A 20,093-nucleotide genomic window follows, 5' to 3' on the forward strand; every position below is an offset into this window, starting at 1 on the left:
ACCAAGAGTATAGTAAACAGACGCCATATTAAAGGAGAACGAACTCCTACTTTATATGTGATTTGAAGACATGTGCTGAATGGAAATATATACGAAAAATTGTAATCAATCCAGTTTCAAAGACATGGCCGAAACATTCTGGTCGATAACGTGGGTTACAAAAGTTGCCAAGATGGATATAGATGTGACGTCTTCTAAATCGAGCTTTGGACGATTTATGGATCTACCAATTCGTTGAGGTCTAATTAAAATCGAGATCTGCTTAACAGTCAGTAGATCTGACGGGCACGGATACGAAGTCATGTTTTGCAGACCTTTGGATTCACCAATCGAACTAAAGCTTCCAAAGTGCTGCAAGAGAAGAATATTATTCGGAATATAACTTTGCTTACGATAACCTTCCCAAACACAAAATGCAACGCGTTATCTACTCAAGCTAATGAAAATAAATGTTTATGGAATTGCAAAGGACCGTCAAACATAAATGTGTATGTGTTTTTGAGATATCCGTTATGACAGGGATTTCGTTTTTAGTCAGACTGGATTCACCGTTGCCATAATATTCTTTATGGAACTGTTAATAAAGTCGCACATAACAACGATGTTAAAATTATGTACTAAATAATGGAGTTAAATTCAATATATGAAGCATCTTTTCCAGCTAAGGCTCCGATATGTTTACCCTATCTACACCTTGGCGGATCGAGCATATATTTTAGTGCTTTGTCCGAGCGACATCTATTGGATCTCATGAGTTGCCTCCTGTGGTATGTAATACCAACTAACCAATAGCGTATAACAGCGGTGCATGGTACATAAGCCGAAAATGGTGGAAGCAAATGATTTCAAAAGAATACTTGTGAGTTTAACGTCGAAAGCATGACTACGTACCAGAGAGAAGCCATTACAGGTGTATTTGAGTAGAAGTTATTTGTACACACACTGACCAGCAGTGGACAATTGCTTATTTATGAGTCCATTCAAGTTGTGTGCTCCCCTTGTCTGGATCATGTAGGAACAGTGTTCAAATTTGAACAACTTAATTTTGATTGCATGCGGCGGCTTGCTGCTTCATCCAACGAAATTCACATATCCGACGCACATAAAACATAAACATCTGCTCGATAGGTGTATATATGGTTAACATATCGGAACCTTGGCTAACGAAAATATGTGTGAAAATGCACAAGAACAAATTTATACCATGGTCAGATTTGGGCGTCCTACTCCTCCAACATACAACTTTTCACAACTGTAAGATAACTGTAAATGATTCAGTACGTAGATTGCACATTTTATCAAAAGACTCTTAGATACTTCCTTCATAAAATTATTCCCAGGTTAAATTTAAACTTTCTAGCGGCTAGAAAACATTCACATAACCGAATTAGAGAAAACAACGTCATGCGTACCACTTTCACAAACGAAGAGCTTTCAAATAAGGCGACATAATGTGCACCGGCAAATGTAGTCGATAATGCAAATAAAATGAGACATTAGAACTTACACAAGTAGTTAAAAGCAAAACTTGGGTAAACGACGAAATTTTCTGCACATTATAAATGGAATAAATTCGATTTATTACAAGCATATCGTTTTTCTATTCGCTGTGAAACTGTTGTTCAAAAGGCTTCGCTAGTGGTACATTTGCTCTTCGACGTTACGACATAGTGTAGCAATTGCAAACGCGAAAATATAATGACCTCAATCAATGCGTACTTAAATTTAGACTGACTCAACTTTAGAACTGAGATTGAGGAAATATTCGCTTCGACAAATAGGCAGACAGTTGCATGGACAGATAAAGGCAAAGGCATAGGTATAACTGAGCTTTATGTGGCGGTGAGTTTCTTGCATCCTACATGGACACTAGTAAAATATATTATAACTTTTTAAGGTATCATTTACTAGTAACAAACTAAAAACTGCATTTTAAATTTTACCTGGGAAAAGCGAAGAAAAGCAGATACTTTATTGAATTATTTTTTTACATACATTACAACTATCATGCGGTTTATTTGTGAGATATATGGTAAGACTTCTATGTTTTGCAAGACATAAGACGCCACAGAAATTAAAAATACGCTCACGCCCAGTAGCAACGCAAGCGAAGGATGATGGATTAAATGTTATGCATACCATCTCATTGACATTTGACATAAAGACAAATCGCTTGACACACTTCCGAATTCTGAGGTTGGTACATCATTTATGATCATAAGCATAATCTATAATAATAAATTGCAAGAATCCTAGATCTGAGGCTTTAAATCCTGATTGCTTTAACTTTATTCAATCCAGTATGAACACGTTAATCATTGTCTTTTTTTTACTTCTACTCTATCTACATACGAATCCGGTGAAGTAAGTCGAACGTTTTGATAGTTGCTTCCATAACTTTCCTTTCTATAGCCTCTGGTGTATAACACACACACACACACACACACACACACACACACTGATAACCGCGCGAACGCAAACCAGATTCCCAATGTCTTGAGTTAAACAAGCTATTCGTCAGCGAGAAAAACAATTTTACATCCACAAAACAAACACTATCACACAAGATAAAAAAGAAAGAAAGAAGAAGCTTGATAAAATGTGTTACAACGGGTAAAATTCATAACGGTTTTATGCCGCAATCAGCCCAACCCAAAAAATATACAGAAATCAAAGAAGGGATTATCGTGCCCATCAAAATGTTTTGAGAGAGAGAGAGAGACGGGACAGAGAATATGGCTAAAGTTAAATAAATAAGTTAATGCATTCATTCATAGATGAATACTGATTACATCAAGAAATTCTAATTCCAGCACTGTCTATGTGTACTATCTCCTAAAAGTGCTAGACCAGTGAGATTAAAGAATATCTGAGATTGCAGAATATGACTAAAGTTAAATAAATAAGTTAATGCATTCATTGATAGATGAAAACTGATTACATCAAGAAATTCTAATTCCAGCACTGTCTATGTGTACTATCTCCTAAAAGTGTTAGACCAGTGAGATTAAAGAATATCTGAGATTGCACTACTAGAATAAATGGCGACGATAAAATGCTTCGATTGTAGCAATGACAAACCAGGAATGGAAATGGAACATGAGCAGTTACAATAATTCGTACTGCCTAAAATCAATAAATGGTGAAGCAGTCAAATGGTGATTCATTTTGATATGATTGTCATATTTCATAAGACAGAGATAATAATATCGGTCTAGTCATAAAGGATTATGTAGAAATTACAGACTGAAATTTCTAAGTATAACAAAACGGGAGTTATTAATGATTTATTTCTCAACAAAATAGGATCGTATTTGTTGAGAATATTATAGAATTCAAGCGGAGAATTTCTAAATTGATGATCAAAATTTTTTATATACTTCATGCTTATTGTCAGATAAGCAACAGTTTTAGGTTCTTAACTGTGTTGCTTTGTTATAGTGATCGAGAAAATGACAAGTGCTTGTTCGATTAGCAAGCAAGAGTTGGGGGGGGGGTATTTCTCAGATTCTGCAAATTCGGGGCGCAAACTGAAAATTGCTTTATTGCAACACATAGCAGATATATTATTTATATGAATGGAGAAATGACTGGCATAAATGCACATTACAATATTCATTCTGTTCGTATTTATCCGTATACTGATAACAAATATACTTTATTTTCTGTTGTCTTTCCACTCACAAAAACTTATATCTCTGCCCATCCAATACACACTCCAAATAGTTAAATGTAAGTATTCTATTTGAATAAATTCCAATTACAGTCTTTTTACCTAATGTGTCAGTACCGGGAAAATCAGAAGAGAAATTATTTTTTTTAAAGACCTCAAAATAGAAAACAATTAAAGAATCAGACTTTAGAAACAAACCACTCAGGAGGAACGACAACTTGAGAATAAACATTTTACAATTATACTATGGACGATTATACTATGGACTTTTGATAGGATAGATTATTTAACATTGCATACGGATATATATATATATATATATATATATATATATATATATATATATATATATATATATATATATATATATATATATAGCGTGTATACGTACGACAAAAATTAAGATGGTACGTGTGTTAAATGTTGATAGATATTAGGTAAAAATACATGACATTTGGAAATGTGAACAATAATTTGATACATTTGGAAATGTGTATGAAATATTCGAAGGTTGACACATTAGAGGAAGATGCACCTGAGGTGCAAATGAGAAAAACTATATCAAACACGTTAGAACAACTTAAATAAATAGGACTTTATTTTTAACATGTTATTGGTATTTCAATATTGCAGTCCTAATTACTACAGACGTGGAATGTATTATTACGCCAACATAAAGAACCTGACGGAATGTACCATTAGCTTGAAATAACTATTGTTTCAAAATTGGTAAATAACTAAACCATAGCTAGATAATAAACGCTCATGTGACGTTCATGTAACATGTAAACTATCATCTACTGATTTAAGCATTTTGTAGCACTGGGTATCTGTACCCAGCCATGTGTTACAATTCACTTTACATCAATATTTAACTAGCCTAGAGTAATATGTTACGTAACGGTGGTCTGCCACGATCTGCAGGGATAGAATTATGTTTACCTGAGATACATAGGTAAATATTTACAGAAACGGCTTTGAACACTTTCAGTACATTCTAAATGTGTATGACCCCGAATCTGAGAACCATAAGATGATATAGGTGTTGCTATAGTATCAAATATTTTAAAGGCATTTACACAACTAAAGTCCCAAAATTTCCTTGGGAATAAAAGATAGCCATAACAGATTCGATACTCTGAGCTACTAATGTTTCATTAGCCTTCGTCCAGGATAATTGGGTGCAAACACAAGAACAATATATTGGCAAATTGATATTGTACCAGTTTGTTTAAAAATAACTTTTCATAGTTCCTTAAAGGTCCTCCATTGCTAAGCACAGTTATTTTTTGTCTTATCCAAGTTAGCTACCATTCCAGGGCTATTACAAAAACTTTCTATTATGTGCATCTGTTGTTCAAATCCTACCAGAGTCTGCGAAATTAGCTACATAATCAGCAAATAAGACTGCTGAATGATTATGTAATTTTCTGAACTAAGAAAACATCTAACACGATTTTTTTCAAGTAACAGAATCAAATCGTTAATAAACAGAGTAAACAATAGTGGACTCAGAACACGACTTTATCTAGTCCCCCACCCACCAACATACAATTTATTTGGTTAAGCCTTCACTTGACTTTGCCCATGGCTGCAAGTTAGAGTACACTGAATTTACAATGGATACAAATTTCTTTGTAATACTATTCCACAAGGCAACGTCGTCTATTTTTTTCAAACGCTACAGGGAAAAAAACCAACAACATGCAAACAGTGTGTGCATGTGTGATTTGGATTTCTAACGTAGCTTTAACAATTTTCCAGTCATATCGCAACGATGTCTGCAGTGTGGCAGTTTATAGGGCAGTTCATACGGCGTTGGTACTGGGGCATCATGCCACAGACTTGTTGCATGATGTCCCACCCAGTCACATTATCCTGATACCAGGCCGACCAGTCCTAATGCTGAGCGCCTAGCGAGGCAGCTGTTATTACCATTTTTATAAGTCTTTGGCATGACTTAACTGGGGTTCGTACCCGCGACCTCCCGCATCTCAGGCGGACGCTTTAATCACAAGGCCAAACAGTAAAATCGTCCCTATATATATATATATATATATATATATATATATATATATATATATATATATATATATATATATATATATATATATATAGTGGCCATATATACCTTCATAACTCTGAAAAATAACAGTATATAAAGCTTTGTTAACTAGTGCTACTAACAGTTGTGTGATAAGCGGCGAGGTACCGGGGATTAAGTCAATTCCTGTCACGTGTGGACTGCAAGCCAATCCACATTGAGTCTAAGCATACTGTGCACAGCTTCCTCTCCAGATATACATTCATTTAGTATATCACAATCTGCGTGAGGTATATTCAAAAGTGCTTCCTTCTCACTACAAATATCAACGACTTTTTCTAAATATAGTAGGTTCTTAAAATAATGATACAACGCTTGATCCAGAAATTTGATTTGCTAAAGTAAGTCCTGTTTCCTTAGGATCTAAGCATTTTCCAAAACTTTTCGTGGATTATCTCTCACAGAAAAAAGAAAGCTCCTCTGTTTCTCTTTATGTTTTTCTCTCTTTATTTTGCAAACATACTTTGCAATGAATTTATTTTTGTACGCTTATACATCTCAAGATTAACTCACCAATTGGAGAGTTACTAACTTCAACAAAAAAAAAAAAAGACGAGTCTGTCATGCATGATCAACGTTTATGATTAAAATACTAAATATAATTTGGATACAAATTTTAGACAAAAATGGGCAAATGATCTAGTTTCTTCAAGCTAATAAAAATTTTGTATTTGGTAACCAAACGGAAAATCTTGGGGAAAGAACGACAGTTAAAATACTTAGAGATCAAAATAAATTTCTCAGGAGCAGAAATATATTTCACATTGTTGCAGCAAAATGGCTAGTACTGTAATACTTGTAAGGCAATCACTTCACACCTGTACAATAACCATCACAAGATATTCCCGTATTATGCTTAGGAAATGACTAATCTTATAAATATCTCAAATGACTGGTCACACAGCATTAAACGTATTTAAGTGACACGTCATTTGCTGATCTTCTTGCGTTGTTATAACTGTAACGTATATATATTATATTCAATTTCGACCACACATCGTTTGAACTAGTCCAAACCACACTCACACTGGAGCAAAGGTCAGTCCATTTTTTCTGCCTATACCGCCCTCCTCCAAGCAGAAAAAACAAACTAACTGACTCTCTTTTTGGAGCAGTTTCCGAATTTCCTGGACTATGGAAATTCGATATTTAAAAAAAATGTCTAAAATTTAATACATTATAAGGGCACACGTTTATGTTCGTACAGGATCTATTCTAAAACTGGCAGAAGGGAAGGGGAGAATTCCTTTCTTTCCTTCTAGTTTTGAAATAAAGAAGAGAAGTTTCTGAATATAGTGTGGATTTAATTTTTTATTCAAAAAGTCACAATGCTTACTCTAATGGAATTTTTTAAAAAGAATTGATGTAGTGCCTGATAATATATGGTGTACTTTTATATTCGATTCACAAAACTTATTCTAATTTGAGTATTCATGTATATGTTTCATCTCTACAAATAAGTGTATAAATTTAGATAAAAAAACACATTTAAAAAACAGATTTAATTTGGATAATTGTTCCATTCAGCACAATGTTTCTGTTTCCAGCTATTAAGAGTTGACTTCATCTTTGGTGAGTTTAAATCCCAGATATCATATATATATATATATATATATATATATATATATATATATATATATATATATATACTTCAGCACTATACATATAAAAAATTTAAAAACTCTGAGCTCCATCTAAAACAAAATTGTGGAATTGCTGTCATCACAAAGAACTCCATGATAAAACGTCTTAACTACACCACAACATTCAATTTCGACCACACATCGTTTGAACTAGTCCAAACCACACTCACACTGGAGCAAAGGTCAGTCCATTTTTTCTGCCTATTGCGCCCTCCTCCTAGTGAAAAAAAACAAGCTGGCTGACTCTCTTTTTGGAGCAGTTTCCGAATCTCCTGGACTATGGAAATTCGACAGGTTGCAACCTGATTATTCTTGGAGATTTCAACTTTCACTTTGACTGTCCCGGAAACTCAAATACATCAAAACTCATAGATTCCACTAATGTTTTCAACCTCAAACAGTCAGTTAACCAATCCACCCATAAACATGGTCACATTTTAGACTGGATTCTTCATAGACCTGATAATAACATTCTACGGTCCTCCTTGGTATCCCATGACCTTGCATCAGATCACCTCTGCATTATATGCCATCTTGACGTATCAGTTCCTAACCCTCTACCTTTATCTGCTACTAAGAGAAACCTCCGTATGATAAATAGAACCAAACTAATGCACGAGATCCAAGCTAACCTAACAACGTGCTTACCTCCTCTCGGAGAACAACTTGATAACTGTCTGCGTTCATTGCTTGACAAACATGCCCCAGCTACCAGGTGCAGAGTATCAATTCAAAAGTGTTCTCCATGGTATAGCAGTGTTAGGGACCAGCTTCGCACTGCTAAAAGAGACCGCCGTAAAGCTGAGAGGCTCTGGCTTTCCACCAAACTCACTATTCATAAGCAAATCTATGAAGTCGCTAAGAAGAATGTCACAAATATAGTCCATGCAGCGAAATCAGCCCACTACACTACTAAGATCATGGAAAGTTCCAGCTGCAAAGAGCTCTTCGAGATTATTAATAAGATAATGTCAAGGAACAAATTAGCACCACTTCCAACTACCTTCTCTCCAGTCGACCTTCCGGACATGTTTGCATATTTCTTCCATGACAAAGTACAAACCATTTGAGATAAACTTGACACCACAATTTCAATTGACTCGTCGTCACCATACAGTTGGGATACAGAATTTGAGCGGCAACCATTAGCAGCATTTGGACCTGTCTCTATGGATTTCGTACGTACAATCGTGATGAAGAGTGCACCAAAGTCATATGAACTTGATCCAATTCCAACATCAGTGCTGCTTGAGTGCTTAAATCCAGTATTGCCTTCACTAACTGATGTTATTAATACCTCGCTCTCGTCCGGGGAATTCCCATCATTTTTCAAAACTGCCATTGTAAAGCCCCTGCTGCAGAAACCAACACTAGACCATAACGATTTAAAGAACTACCGACAAGTTTCTAATCTCTCATTCATATCAAAAATCTTAGAAAAGGTTGTTCTATCCCAGCTTGTATCTCATCTAAATTCAAAGTCTTTTTGGCAATGTACAATCTGCATATCGCCCTTGCCACAGTACTGAAACTACTCTTCTAAAAGTAGTTAATGACATTCTCTCTGCGTCCTCAGTCCTCACCCTCCTTGATTTGTCTGCAGCATTTGACACAATAGACCATGATATATTACTTCACCGTCTCCAGCATGTATTTGGCATTCATGATACAGCCTTACTGTGGTTCAAGTCCTACTTGGTCAACAGGACACAAATTGTATCTGCAAATGGAATGCACTACAGCCCAGTTGATCTATGTTGTGGTGTTCCACAGGGTCTGTTCTTGGACCTGTTCTCTTCATTCTATACACTCAGTCGCTCTTAAGTGTCATAGATCATCATCCAGTGTCTCACCAATTGTACGCTGATGACACCCAAATATACAAATCTAGCCACCCAACTGAAGTTGATGCTACCATCCAATTTGTAGAGAGGTGCATTTCTGATGTGAAATCATGGATGACATGTAACAAGCTGCAGATGAATGATGATAAAACTGAGGCCATTCTGATCACAACAAAAAGACTATCTCATTCACATCCTTTACCTCAAACAATAAATATCAGCAATGCCAACATTAAATTCACACAATCAGTACGAAACCTAGGTGTTACTCTGGACAGTACTCTCACATTGCACCAACATGTCATGAACATATGCAAGTCTGCATATCTTGAGCTGAGACACATCAGCTCAGTTCGGAAATATCTTTCAGTTGATGCCACTAAAACACTTGTGTGTCCACTAGTACTTTCAAGACTGGACTATTGTAACTCAATTCTGTCTGGTTCATCTCAATATCTACTCCAGAAACTTCAAAAAGTTAAAAATACAGCTGCTCGGATCACACTTAGAGTACCACGATCAGAGCACACCTCCCCGCTGCTCTGTACCCTAGACTGGCAATCCATTCAATCCAGAATCAAACACAACATTTGTTCTCTGTGCTACATTTCACTGTCGGACTCTAGTCCAACATACCTATCCGACCTCACCCATGTGTACACACCAGCAAGATACTTACTCCTCTTCTGACAATCGTATACTCATTATTCCAAGTATGAAAACAAAGTCATATGGACAGCGTTCTTTTACATACCAGGGTCCAGCAACGTGGAATGAATTGCCCACTGAACTTAGACACAAAGACACGGTGATCACATTCAAGAGGACTCTCAAAACTCACTTATTTCGACTGCAAGAACAAACTTAAAGACCTAATAATATTTCCTACCTGAAATATTCTCAGCATGTTTTTTATTTTTTAATGTTTTTCTAATTTCATGGTGTTTGTTTTTGTAATAATATTATATGTTTTTTATCTTATAGGTGTTTTCTAATGTTGTGAAGCGCTTAGAGCTTCTAAAGATTAGGCGCTATACAAAGTCCTCATTATTATTATTATTTTATTATATATATATATATATATATATATATATATATATATATATATATATATATATATATATATATATATATATATATATATATATACTTCATAAAAATTCAGTAATACAGAGTTATATCGAGACAGAACGAATCAGCTCCAGGTAATAAATAGTTATCTGCCAGATAGACTACGTTAATAATAATAAAGGTAGTATATAAAAGAAGTTCGGCGTTTCTGATGTACAGTAATGAATGGCTCATATGCAGCAATTATATATTACCTGAAATTTTGTGAATTTCGATTATCATAAATTCTATTTCTCGCAAGTTTATGTTCGCTCTGTACCACATGGCGCTTGGTATTTGTTCTCTCTGTTCGTGTTCTTTCTTCTTGTAAAATTGCAAGTATTGTTGTCCTTTTTCTTTTTCTTCTTCTATTATTATTATTATTATTATTATTATTATTATTTTATTATTATTATTACAGCAAACTTTGATTGCCGAAAAGCGTTGTTCTTTTGAATTAATTTAGTGACATTATATTCCGGATCTGCGTGCATAGGAAACTTGTGTACCAAGTTTAGTCATTCCCAAAATCATCCAATGAAATTGATTTTTACATATATATCAATTAGGAGACCAAAAACATGGCTTCCCCACAGAAGTTACCTCGCAAAGGAATTCTTAAAACATCATCCAGTTTCGATAAAGCTGATCACCATAGGTAAATTGCTTATTACTTTGATTAAGCAATGACAAAACTTGATACCTCATCGTACAGAACAATTAAGAAATTTAATTTTAGAGTAAGTATGGAGTGTTTTATTGATTCTTGTCAAATAAGAAGTACTTACTACTGGCAGAACCAGGGGACCCAGTTTTCGCCGTATACCAGTTGCCCTCTTTGGGCTAAAATGTCGCTAACATCTTGCAACCAGACGCAGACATTGATTTATTATGCATGACCTAAAAGATCTTGAGCGGTACTGTAAAAGAAGTTGGCACGATAGATAAACCAAAAATTGCGACCGTAAAGGAGATACTAGCGACATACTAGCCCTTTGGCTAGTCCTACAAGTAAGACCTCGACGCTGATATTTATGTTTTGGGCGCCAGGGTCTTACGGCCTAACTAAAGGCGCTGTGTAGCGTGTTTTGATGTCGACTAACATCGTAACGAAAGACATGTCGATTTGAATTGGTAGCAACATTTTGTTCAGGAAATATATCCTGTGCATGAACCTCCTTGGACATACTTTGGCATACCTCGACTACTTTGGCAGTTCAACAAATTCAAAAGTGTGTCAATGGAACATGAAAATGCACCCATTTGTCTGTGCCAGATTTTGATTCAACCAAGATAAAAACAGCACAGCAAGTATATTAATTACATATCAGTTTGTGGAAGAGTGTCCATATGAACTGCCAAATGAGTGTGATATTCCTGAAACTTTGCCTACTTGTTCCGGTGTCAGCCGACATCGGAACACGCTATGGGTAGTAAGACGTAGCACTAAAACATAAATAACAGGTGATACGTCTTACATGTAGCACTAGCCCTATGGCGACAATATTTTTTGTCAGTACACCACTCCCTCAATAACTCGTGCACATCGGGGTCCAGAAACATCAACCGCACTATAAGTGAGGCGCGAGTTATCGAGGGACCTAGAAAATAAGCCCAAAACCAATAAAGTGATTGACGACATAACGGAAAAATAAGGGGGGGGGTAGGCAGATAATAGCATTGAATACTCACTTTATAGTCATTCTGAGATTAACTGTGAATAAATATCTCTTCATAACGGTGTACTTTATTATTTCCTCATTGGGCAACATTAATTTCAGGATAAATTACAGTATATTGAGGCGATCATCGAAAACATTATTCCACGTGGTTTCCATTCGCTTAACATGTGTACCACTTCACACATTGTGTACTACGTCACTAATTTTTGTGTTGAATTGGATACATTCTAGTTTTATTGTTTGATCCAAATTAGACATTTCTTTTATATACAACAGATTGACTCTTTTCGAGAAACAGTGTCAATCGAACGATAGATCGATAGATTTGAATGCGATAGAAGTAAAATGGAAAACAAAAAAACACAAGGGTTAATCAGTACTAACATATTTAATTGGTCTACAAATTTAAAACAACGTAAATTAGAACAAGTTAATACTTGCCATTTGTGCCACGCTTGACAAATATCAATTCACTTTTTGATAAAATCAGTTAATTTTTTTTGTGTGTTACTCCTTGGTTTCTCTGCCGCCGAGCAAAATCCCTCTGATTTCTCAACTGCATGAGCTTTACGTAGTCAACATTTTGGGTCTCCAGCCACCTTATGGCAATATCAAAATATTTGATTGCTTCCTGTGCAGAGGGGTGGGGGGGTGCAACATCTGCGTCTGCATCACTTTCAACACTTTTGTTACTCTAGTTAGAATCATCTTCTGCTGCAAATTTGTTCGTTTTAGAATTAATGATAGTTTCATCTGACATGTATTAGGCTGTGGGGCAATCATTGTCAGCACAAATCCACTCCTCCATATCATCAAGAGAAACGCCCATCTCAGGACCACGAGTTTGTACGAATTTCTCCCAAACAGCTTCGGCATTAATGACATCAGTTTCACTGAAACCTTTGAAGTCACTATCATCGTCGCTGTCTCTGTTACTGTTTTGCTTTACGTCAAAGCAGCTCCAAGACCCTTAATCCAGCACCCCAGGTCTCTTATAATCGATCTTTTTTTTTAATGCAACAAACACTTCCCCAAGTTGTTGATCAAAACAAAGCCGGCATGTAATTAGGTTCTCACAGAAGTACTCAGGGTTTCGATGTGACGGTCGATTGACTCTTTTCATGTTTTCAATGAACAGAATATGTTGTGATTATAATGTTTACACTGAAACGGAATTAAAGGATTAGAACGTGACTTTCACACAGGAAGATGTTTAATTGGTGTTTATTTCATTCTCTGTTGCCACCTGTTAGCATTAACTAGAAGTTTTCACTGATCGCTATTTCACCAGACTGGTTATTTACAGTATACTGACAACTATTTATCATAAAAACTTACATAATATATGATATCTTTAAACAGAGGGCTCGCTAGGATTTTAAAACTGGATCTTTCTGCTTCTGAATTCAATCACTAAATATCAGTACATTTTCTCACTCGGCCGCCAGTCAAAGCCTTTGAACTAGCCGCCTAGCTGTTGCATCATGTTCTTTTTTTTTTTTAATGTACTCTTATAAAATGGCGACAGTACATCAAAGAGTCTTTCAGTCACTGAATTCTGTCATTGTAAATATCAGCACAGTTAACTGTTCAAACATTTTCCCACAAAGCAGGTGGCTGAAACAGGACCGGCAAATCTTTGAATTTTCCCGCACACCTATTACATGCGTACGGAGGACTCCCGCCTCAGTGATTTTCTGCGTCCCAGATCAAAAATTGGTGTCCAAATATGCATAATTAAGCATTTTCGAGATCTCTGAAATTAATTCTTCTTTAGAACTTGCAAATTTCAAAATATGGATTATATTTTTACGGGCATTAATCACCATTTTCGATGATAAAATGAGCAATGTATCAAGGTTTAAGTTATCAATTCTTATCATAATTTTTTCATGTTCAGCATATTTTAAAGATATTTTAAATACATTTTCTCTGGAAAAAATCGGGAGCCAAGACGGACACCGCGTTATAAGTGGGATCGCGAGTTATCGAGGGAGCGGTGTACTCATAGAGAACTGGTCTTTGGCCAGTATAGCATTCAGTGGGACCCACTCTGGCTTGTACTCTTATCTGCATCTGAACAAATAAAAGCAAAGTGTTTAAATATGCATGAAAATTATGGATTTCCTTCAAATATTTTTAAGTTTTAATCTACCTTGAAGCATCTCATGCAGATACTGTCACGTTCATTTTCATTCTAAGTGAAAAGCAGGTTTCTTGGACATTTATTGACAACTGTCAATGCTGTGGGAAATATTTTCCAAGTACTCATCCCACCCATTCCCTGTCATTTACTTTACCCAGCATAGTACTCTTTCCAACTACACTATTTGTGCTCTTAAAAAATAAATCTATGGGTATCTCACACATGCTTGATGCTACAATAAGCACAAACCATGAAAATATTATTTTGGGAGTGAAGACAATTAGTTTAAAACCCTTCTTTTACTTTCAACCAGTCTGGTTTTTGTTAAATTGTTAAAAATGAATGAAACTTATTTCAAATTAAAAAGCACATGCAGATCTCTTGAAAACGTTTTTAAAGTTAAGTTGAAGTTTAGTTATATTCAGAATTTGTTTAGTCCTGTATAATTTCTGCATTGTATTGTGTGATGACAGACATGCAACCAAAAATATTCTTCTTTGATAACTTTTTAAAAAAATTAAGTTGGCATTACTATGTAAATTTTCTCCTGAATGTATTTTTTCTGTCTGTTACCCAGGTACCCAATTAAAGGGAAATTGTATTAAATGTGAAACTGAACTGCTTTGTTGTAGGTTTTCAGATATGTAGTAATGTACCAACACCCAAGAGAGTTATAAATGTAATTTATTACTAATATAAGTGGCAGAAAGTGTGATCTGAACATAAAAAGAGCAGTTTATATTATATTGGTTTAGTATTTTTTCTTTTGTCAATGTACATGTATATTTATGAGAAAGGGGTCAGGATAATTCATTCTGTATGGCAAAAGGACCAACAGCTGAAAAGATCTGTATTACCAGAATAGCTTCCATAGAAATCAGTTTAAAAGAAAGGAACAACTATTGTTCTATATATAAATATTGTATAAAGAAATAATGATAATTTTAATTGGGGCTTGAGTAATTTTCATTCATAATCAGTTTTTATTATTTGCATTATTATTTTTAATAGTTTGTTGTAAAAGAGGGAAGAATAAACTAGCATATTTAAACTATGGAACATAAATATATAACTAGGCTCTATATAAATAGAAACTTAAAGTATGTGTAATTTTCATAGCATACGAATATTCAAAACAGTCAATGTTATTTGCAATTTATAATCATTATTATATTTTTCAATGAATTTTTTACTGTAAAAGTTAATAATAATGAACAAGCAAACGATGAAATTTATATAGATATGTTTTTCTCCATTTTAAAGTGGAATTCCACTTTCTCCTGACTTGAATCAGATTTTTCTTGATATAGTCCTTTTTTAATATCATCTACAATCCAGTTTTTAAAAAATTGTCTGTCTGGCTCCATTCCGCAATGACCCTTGTAAATTATTCGTTCTGTATATTAGCACATGACTATCATAAAGAGTATTCTGATTAGTCAAAGGTTTAAATTCATCCAGTGAATCTTCTTGTATTGGAAACTGATGGCAATGGAAAGAAGAAGCATGCTTGCAAAACATGAAATCCTGAGTTTTTGAGAGAGAGCATGACACGAAAAGTTTAGATAAAGGTTTAAAAAATGCATGGGAATGGCTGGAGTGAAAAGTTAACAGAAATTTAGTTGGTCAATTTATAAGAAAACTGAACGCTAGAGGACTGGCATTTTTGACCTCTGCAAGAAAGATCTGAATTACGGTAATCACAGTTGGAAGAGTTTGGAACAGCACCTACAAAAGAAGCTGCATATGGAAAAATCAAAGCTTAGAAGGCATCTGGAAAAAGTGCAGTTAATTACTATAAGAATAAAAATTTCTTTCATGGGAGAACAGATGTAGCCCTCTGTCAGAATATGCGCACTGCATGTCACTAATACAAGCAACAGCTTGAAAAGAAAAAGGCTCTTATTGAGAAGGAAAAGAAACAATTGCACATTGAGCCAAAAAAGTCAGTGGTGACAAAAAGGGAGGCTAAAGAAATCATTGCTAAAGCCATAAGAAGAGCTTGTGTTCATTGGAGAAAAAGACAAGTGAATGTATGGGATTATTTATATATAGTTGATGTACTTGGATGTTTATTTTACAGATTTGTTATGAAACGAGAGAATTATAATGTATTTGCTACAAAAATTGACAAATTATTGTGATTTAATTACGATGTGAACACTGACATGAAATAACTTCAACATCAGTAGTATTGGATAACAAATTCATGTGACAATAAATATTGTGAAATTGTTGAAGTGAAGTTTTTTAAATGATTATTTTGGTTTATTTTATGATCATAAGTTATACCAGGAGCAGTTTTTTCTGATTGTTAAATGCATTTTTGGTGGGGGTGTGTGCCTGGACCTCTGGATTGGGCGCGATGCTCCTCAAAACCCCATTTAGGGAGGATCTGCAAACCACCCTTACAATTTTTTCAGCTTTTTTATGGAAGACCAAACACAATGAGAAAACTAAAATAGATATATTAATAGATTAAGAAGGGTTACAGGAGAAAATAATTCTGTCTTGATGATTTTGCAAGAATGTTGTGCATCAAGACTATTTTAAATAGGTCATCAGCTATATTGTGATGTATTAATCAATATGTTGTTAAACTACTGCTTAGTGATGTTTGTTTACAACACCATTAGGGGCCCCTGAGTGGTCTAAAGTGCTCACCATTACGGACCACTGCCATCTCACCTCTGTCTGTGTGGGTTCGAGTCTCTGGTTCGGCCAATGTGGGTATGTGAGAAAGCTTGCCAGTAACTTCTCATGGGTCAGTGGTTCTTTCCGGGGTTTTTCTGGGTTCCTCCTCCACCATTGATACTGGCCACCATGTATAGCCTATCTTGTGCTGAAAATGTCATTAAACCCAACAACAACAACATTAAATATTCAGGATGGCATCACTACCACTTGGTTGACAAAATTTTTCACATTCTTACTTTGCAATAGAACATTTTATATATCAAATTAAAGATCAGAATGTGCAGAATCTAATGGCATGTGAAAAATATTTGAAGATTGTGCTTTATCAATAGTTAAATTTGCATCAAAACTGTAGTGTAATCTTTATCTAATTAGTTTTAAATATCACTTGGCAATAAAAGTAATCAGTCAGTCCACACTGAATTAAAACTGAGATACATACAACAGCTGGTTTATATGTTCACTTGGGTTTAAGTTCCATGGGAAAAATACTGTAAGGGCAGTTTTGTCTCCTCTTCCTAATTGTACTGATGTCTTGTATTTAATAAATAGTATAGATCACCTTCACTAACAAATAATGTTACAAAACTATCTTGAGCATGTCTTGTGATATTTGAATTCTTCAAATTCCACACTAACCATCATTCAATTTTCTGATTGTCTGAAAATTTTCGTGAATGTTTATACATAATAACCCAGTCACTAAACTGTTGGACAGGAAGTGTGAATTACCTGTCAATCTCAATAAATAAAACTAACAAATAATACATGTTTAGAAAGATAATTTTATTTCACACACACACACACAGATATATATATATATATATATATATATATATATATATATATATATATATATATATATATATATATATATATATATATTTGGTTGACTAGGTCTGGACTCAATGTTCAAGTAAGAAGAATGTGTCCTTTGGGAGCGAGATTTGAATTCATACACCTGCACAGTTTTGCTCATTACAGCAGTGTACATCTTAGTCCTTGGTCATTTTATTGGGAACTAATAACAATAATTACATGGTCCAAAGTGAAGACCAAACCTTGGCCATTGGACCAACTCTCTCAGTTGACAATCATTCATGTTTGCATCACCAAGGCACTTTGAACTCACATCAGCAAAGCAATTCCTCCGCATCAACGTCCTCCAGTAATCACACTCGCTACAGATGCGAATACAATGTGCTCAGGGGGAGGGGGGAGCAAGTCTCCTACCTTTTCAGACTAACATTGGAGCATGACCTTCTCAAAATCATTATTTATATGTCCACATCACTGAAATGGAAACCGTTTTTGAAAGCCTCTCATTCTGCCCAATAATAGTGCTGTGCTGACATATTTCAAACAGCGAAAATGTACAACTACTGGACCTTTCTATTCATGTTTGCGATTTTCTAAAGTTGTCTTCAGCAACAATCCACATTTAAGTTAGACATGTCCTAGGTTGGCTGATGTATTGGCAGATTCATTTTTCTGCAAGCTGGAATTAGTACAAACAGAATGGTCTTTCATCCCTCAGTTTCATGTGATATATGTTCGATAGGATCTACTTACAGATATTAGTGACAAGGTGAAATGCCAACAGCCCCAACAGTTAGCACCAATCACAGTAAAACTTAATGTTCCACGATCACTAGCACATTGCTATCATGGAAGAGAGAATTTTGGATTCCACCTAGCCAATGACATTGGACCCTTGTCTAAGTGGACTTCTGATGGGTATTAGCATGGCTGAATTAGACATCAAGTTACCTTCCAACCTCGTTTACCACTATCGTTCATGAAGCCTACCCACTTTCAAGGGCATCATTGGTTCACCTTTCATATAAGGCCTGCTTTCTCAGTTTGTACTGCAGTCACTGTCTAATCTGGATACTTCAGGTCAAGGTCACTTGCAAGATCCAGTACGAGCTTTGAAGTGGTATCTTTAAAGGACAGAGCCATTGTGTTGAGGGAGATCATGCCTATTTTTAACTCTAAAACAGGAACAGGATGATATATTGACACAGACACTTTAATCCTCGATTAAATGGGTTATTAGCTTGGCATATTGAGAAATAACCCCAACTCTAATGAATGTGTTAAAAATTTCTGCTCACAGGGTTAGAGAAATTGCCACAAGCATAGCTTTTGACCAGAACTGTTCTCAAATTGACATTATCCATTCTGTGGGATGGACATCAGAGTCCAGATTAATCAGTTTTTATCTGAGATCTTTCATCCCAAAGGGCTGAACTCAATCTGGTTCTGACCTATAGCTGCGTCACAACAGGTCAGCTTTTCATAAGTCTTGACTTGTGCTGGATTTGCTGGAGGGAAAATTTTCCGTTTTTGAAGCAGCTCCTGAGCAGATGGAGTTCCCTCTAGTCAGGTTACCTAGTAGCTGTCTCGCATACTTTAGGGGACTGGAAATGGTATCTCCGGAGAAAGAGGATGTATCTCCTACCTCTTACCTATTCTCCTAAGGTATTATGATTGGTTAACATATTCAGAGAAGAAAGCAATTTTATCTGGTAAATTATGTTTCTTCACAAATACTTAACCCAATCATAATGCATATACACCCTCCCAGCCCCCAGCAGTTACAGCCATATAGACAGGGTTCAACACTAACTTTCTGCTCCAGTAGTAGCTGAGATGTTCATGGAATTTGGCACCAATCATAGAACCAAGGGGAGATCATTCTGTCCTACCACCACCAAGGTGGGCAGATACTCAGTATTTTGTTAAATGTTTTTAACCTGGTAGGGCTGGATTTGCAAGGTAGTACATGCAAAAGTAGTTAATAAATGATGCAAGCTTGATGTTAAGCAGTGTTGAACTTGGCCACATGTTAAAATGCTCACAGATTTGTTCTTGAGGTGCAGATCTATATTTATTCTGCCCAGGAACAAATTTTACCCAGTCAGGATGAGTGGTTTCCCTGAGAACTGACAGTAAATTCTCATGCACATCTATTTATGGGCAAATCATGAATTTGCTCATGAAAGGGTTAACTCTTGCAGCAGCACAACATGATATTGGATGAAGCTAGTACAAGATTACCATGATGTATTTTAAATTCGAAATTCATGCTGGATTTCCACTGATATGCAGAAAGGTCATTTAAAAAATGAAATATTTTGAAAGAAATTAATCATTCTGTTGCAGATTTTAGCAAAATTGTGCTTTAATTT

At 35.3% G+C, this 20,093-nt stretch overlaps 1 protein-coding gene across 1 annotated transcript in view; it reads left to right on the top strand.

Annotated features, from left to right (window-relative positions):
* The first annotated feature begins 10,947 nt into the window (after positions 1-10,947).
* The window catches only part of LOC149785800 (protein phosphatase inhibitor 2-like), a 41,511-nt gene continuing 32,365 nt past the window's right edge, over positions 10,948-20,093 (top strand). The window contains exon 1 of the mRNA XM_089979734.1: positions 10,948-11,032. Within this exon, the coding sequence (XP_089835860.1) occupies positions 10,956-11,032 (77 nt within the window). The 5' untranslated portion in view covers positions 10,948-10,955. The remainder of the gene's footprint in view (positions 11,033-20,093) is intronic.

Source organism: Sinohyriopsis cumingii, chromosome 13 (assembly GCF_028554795.1).
Source record: "Sinohyriopsis cumingii isolate HCF-2022 chromosome 13, ASM2855479v2, whole genome shotgun sequence".
In the NCBI taxonomy this organism is placed as follows: Eukaryota; Metazoa; Mollusca; class Bivalvia; order Unionida; family Unionidae; genus Sinohyriopsis; species Sinohyriopsis cumingii.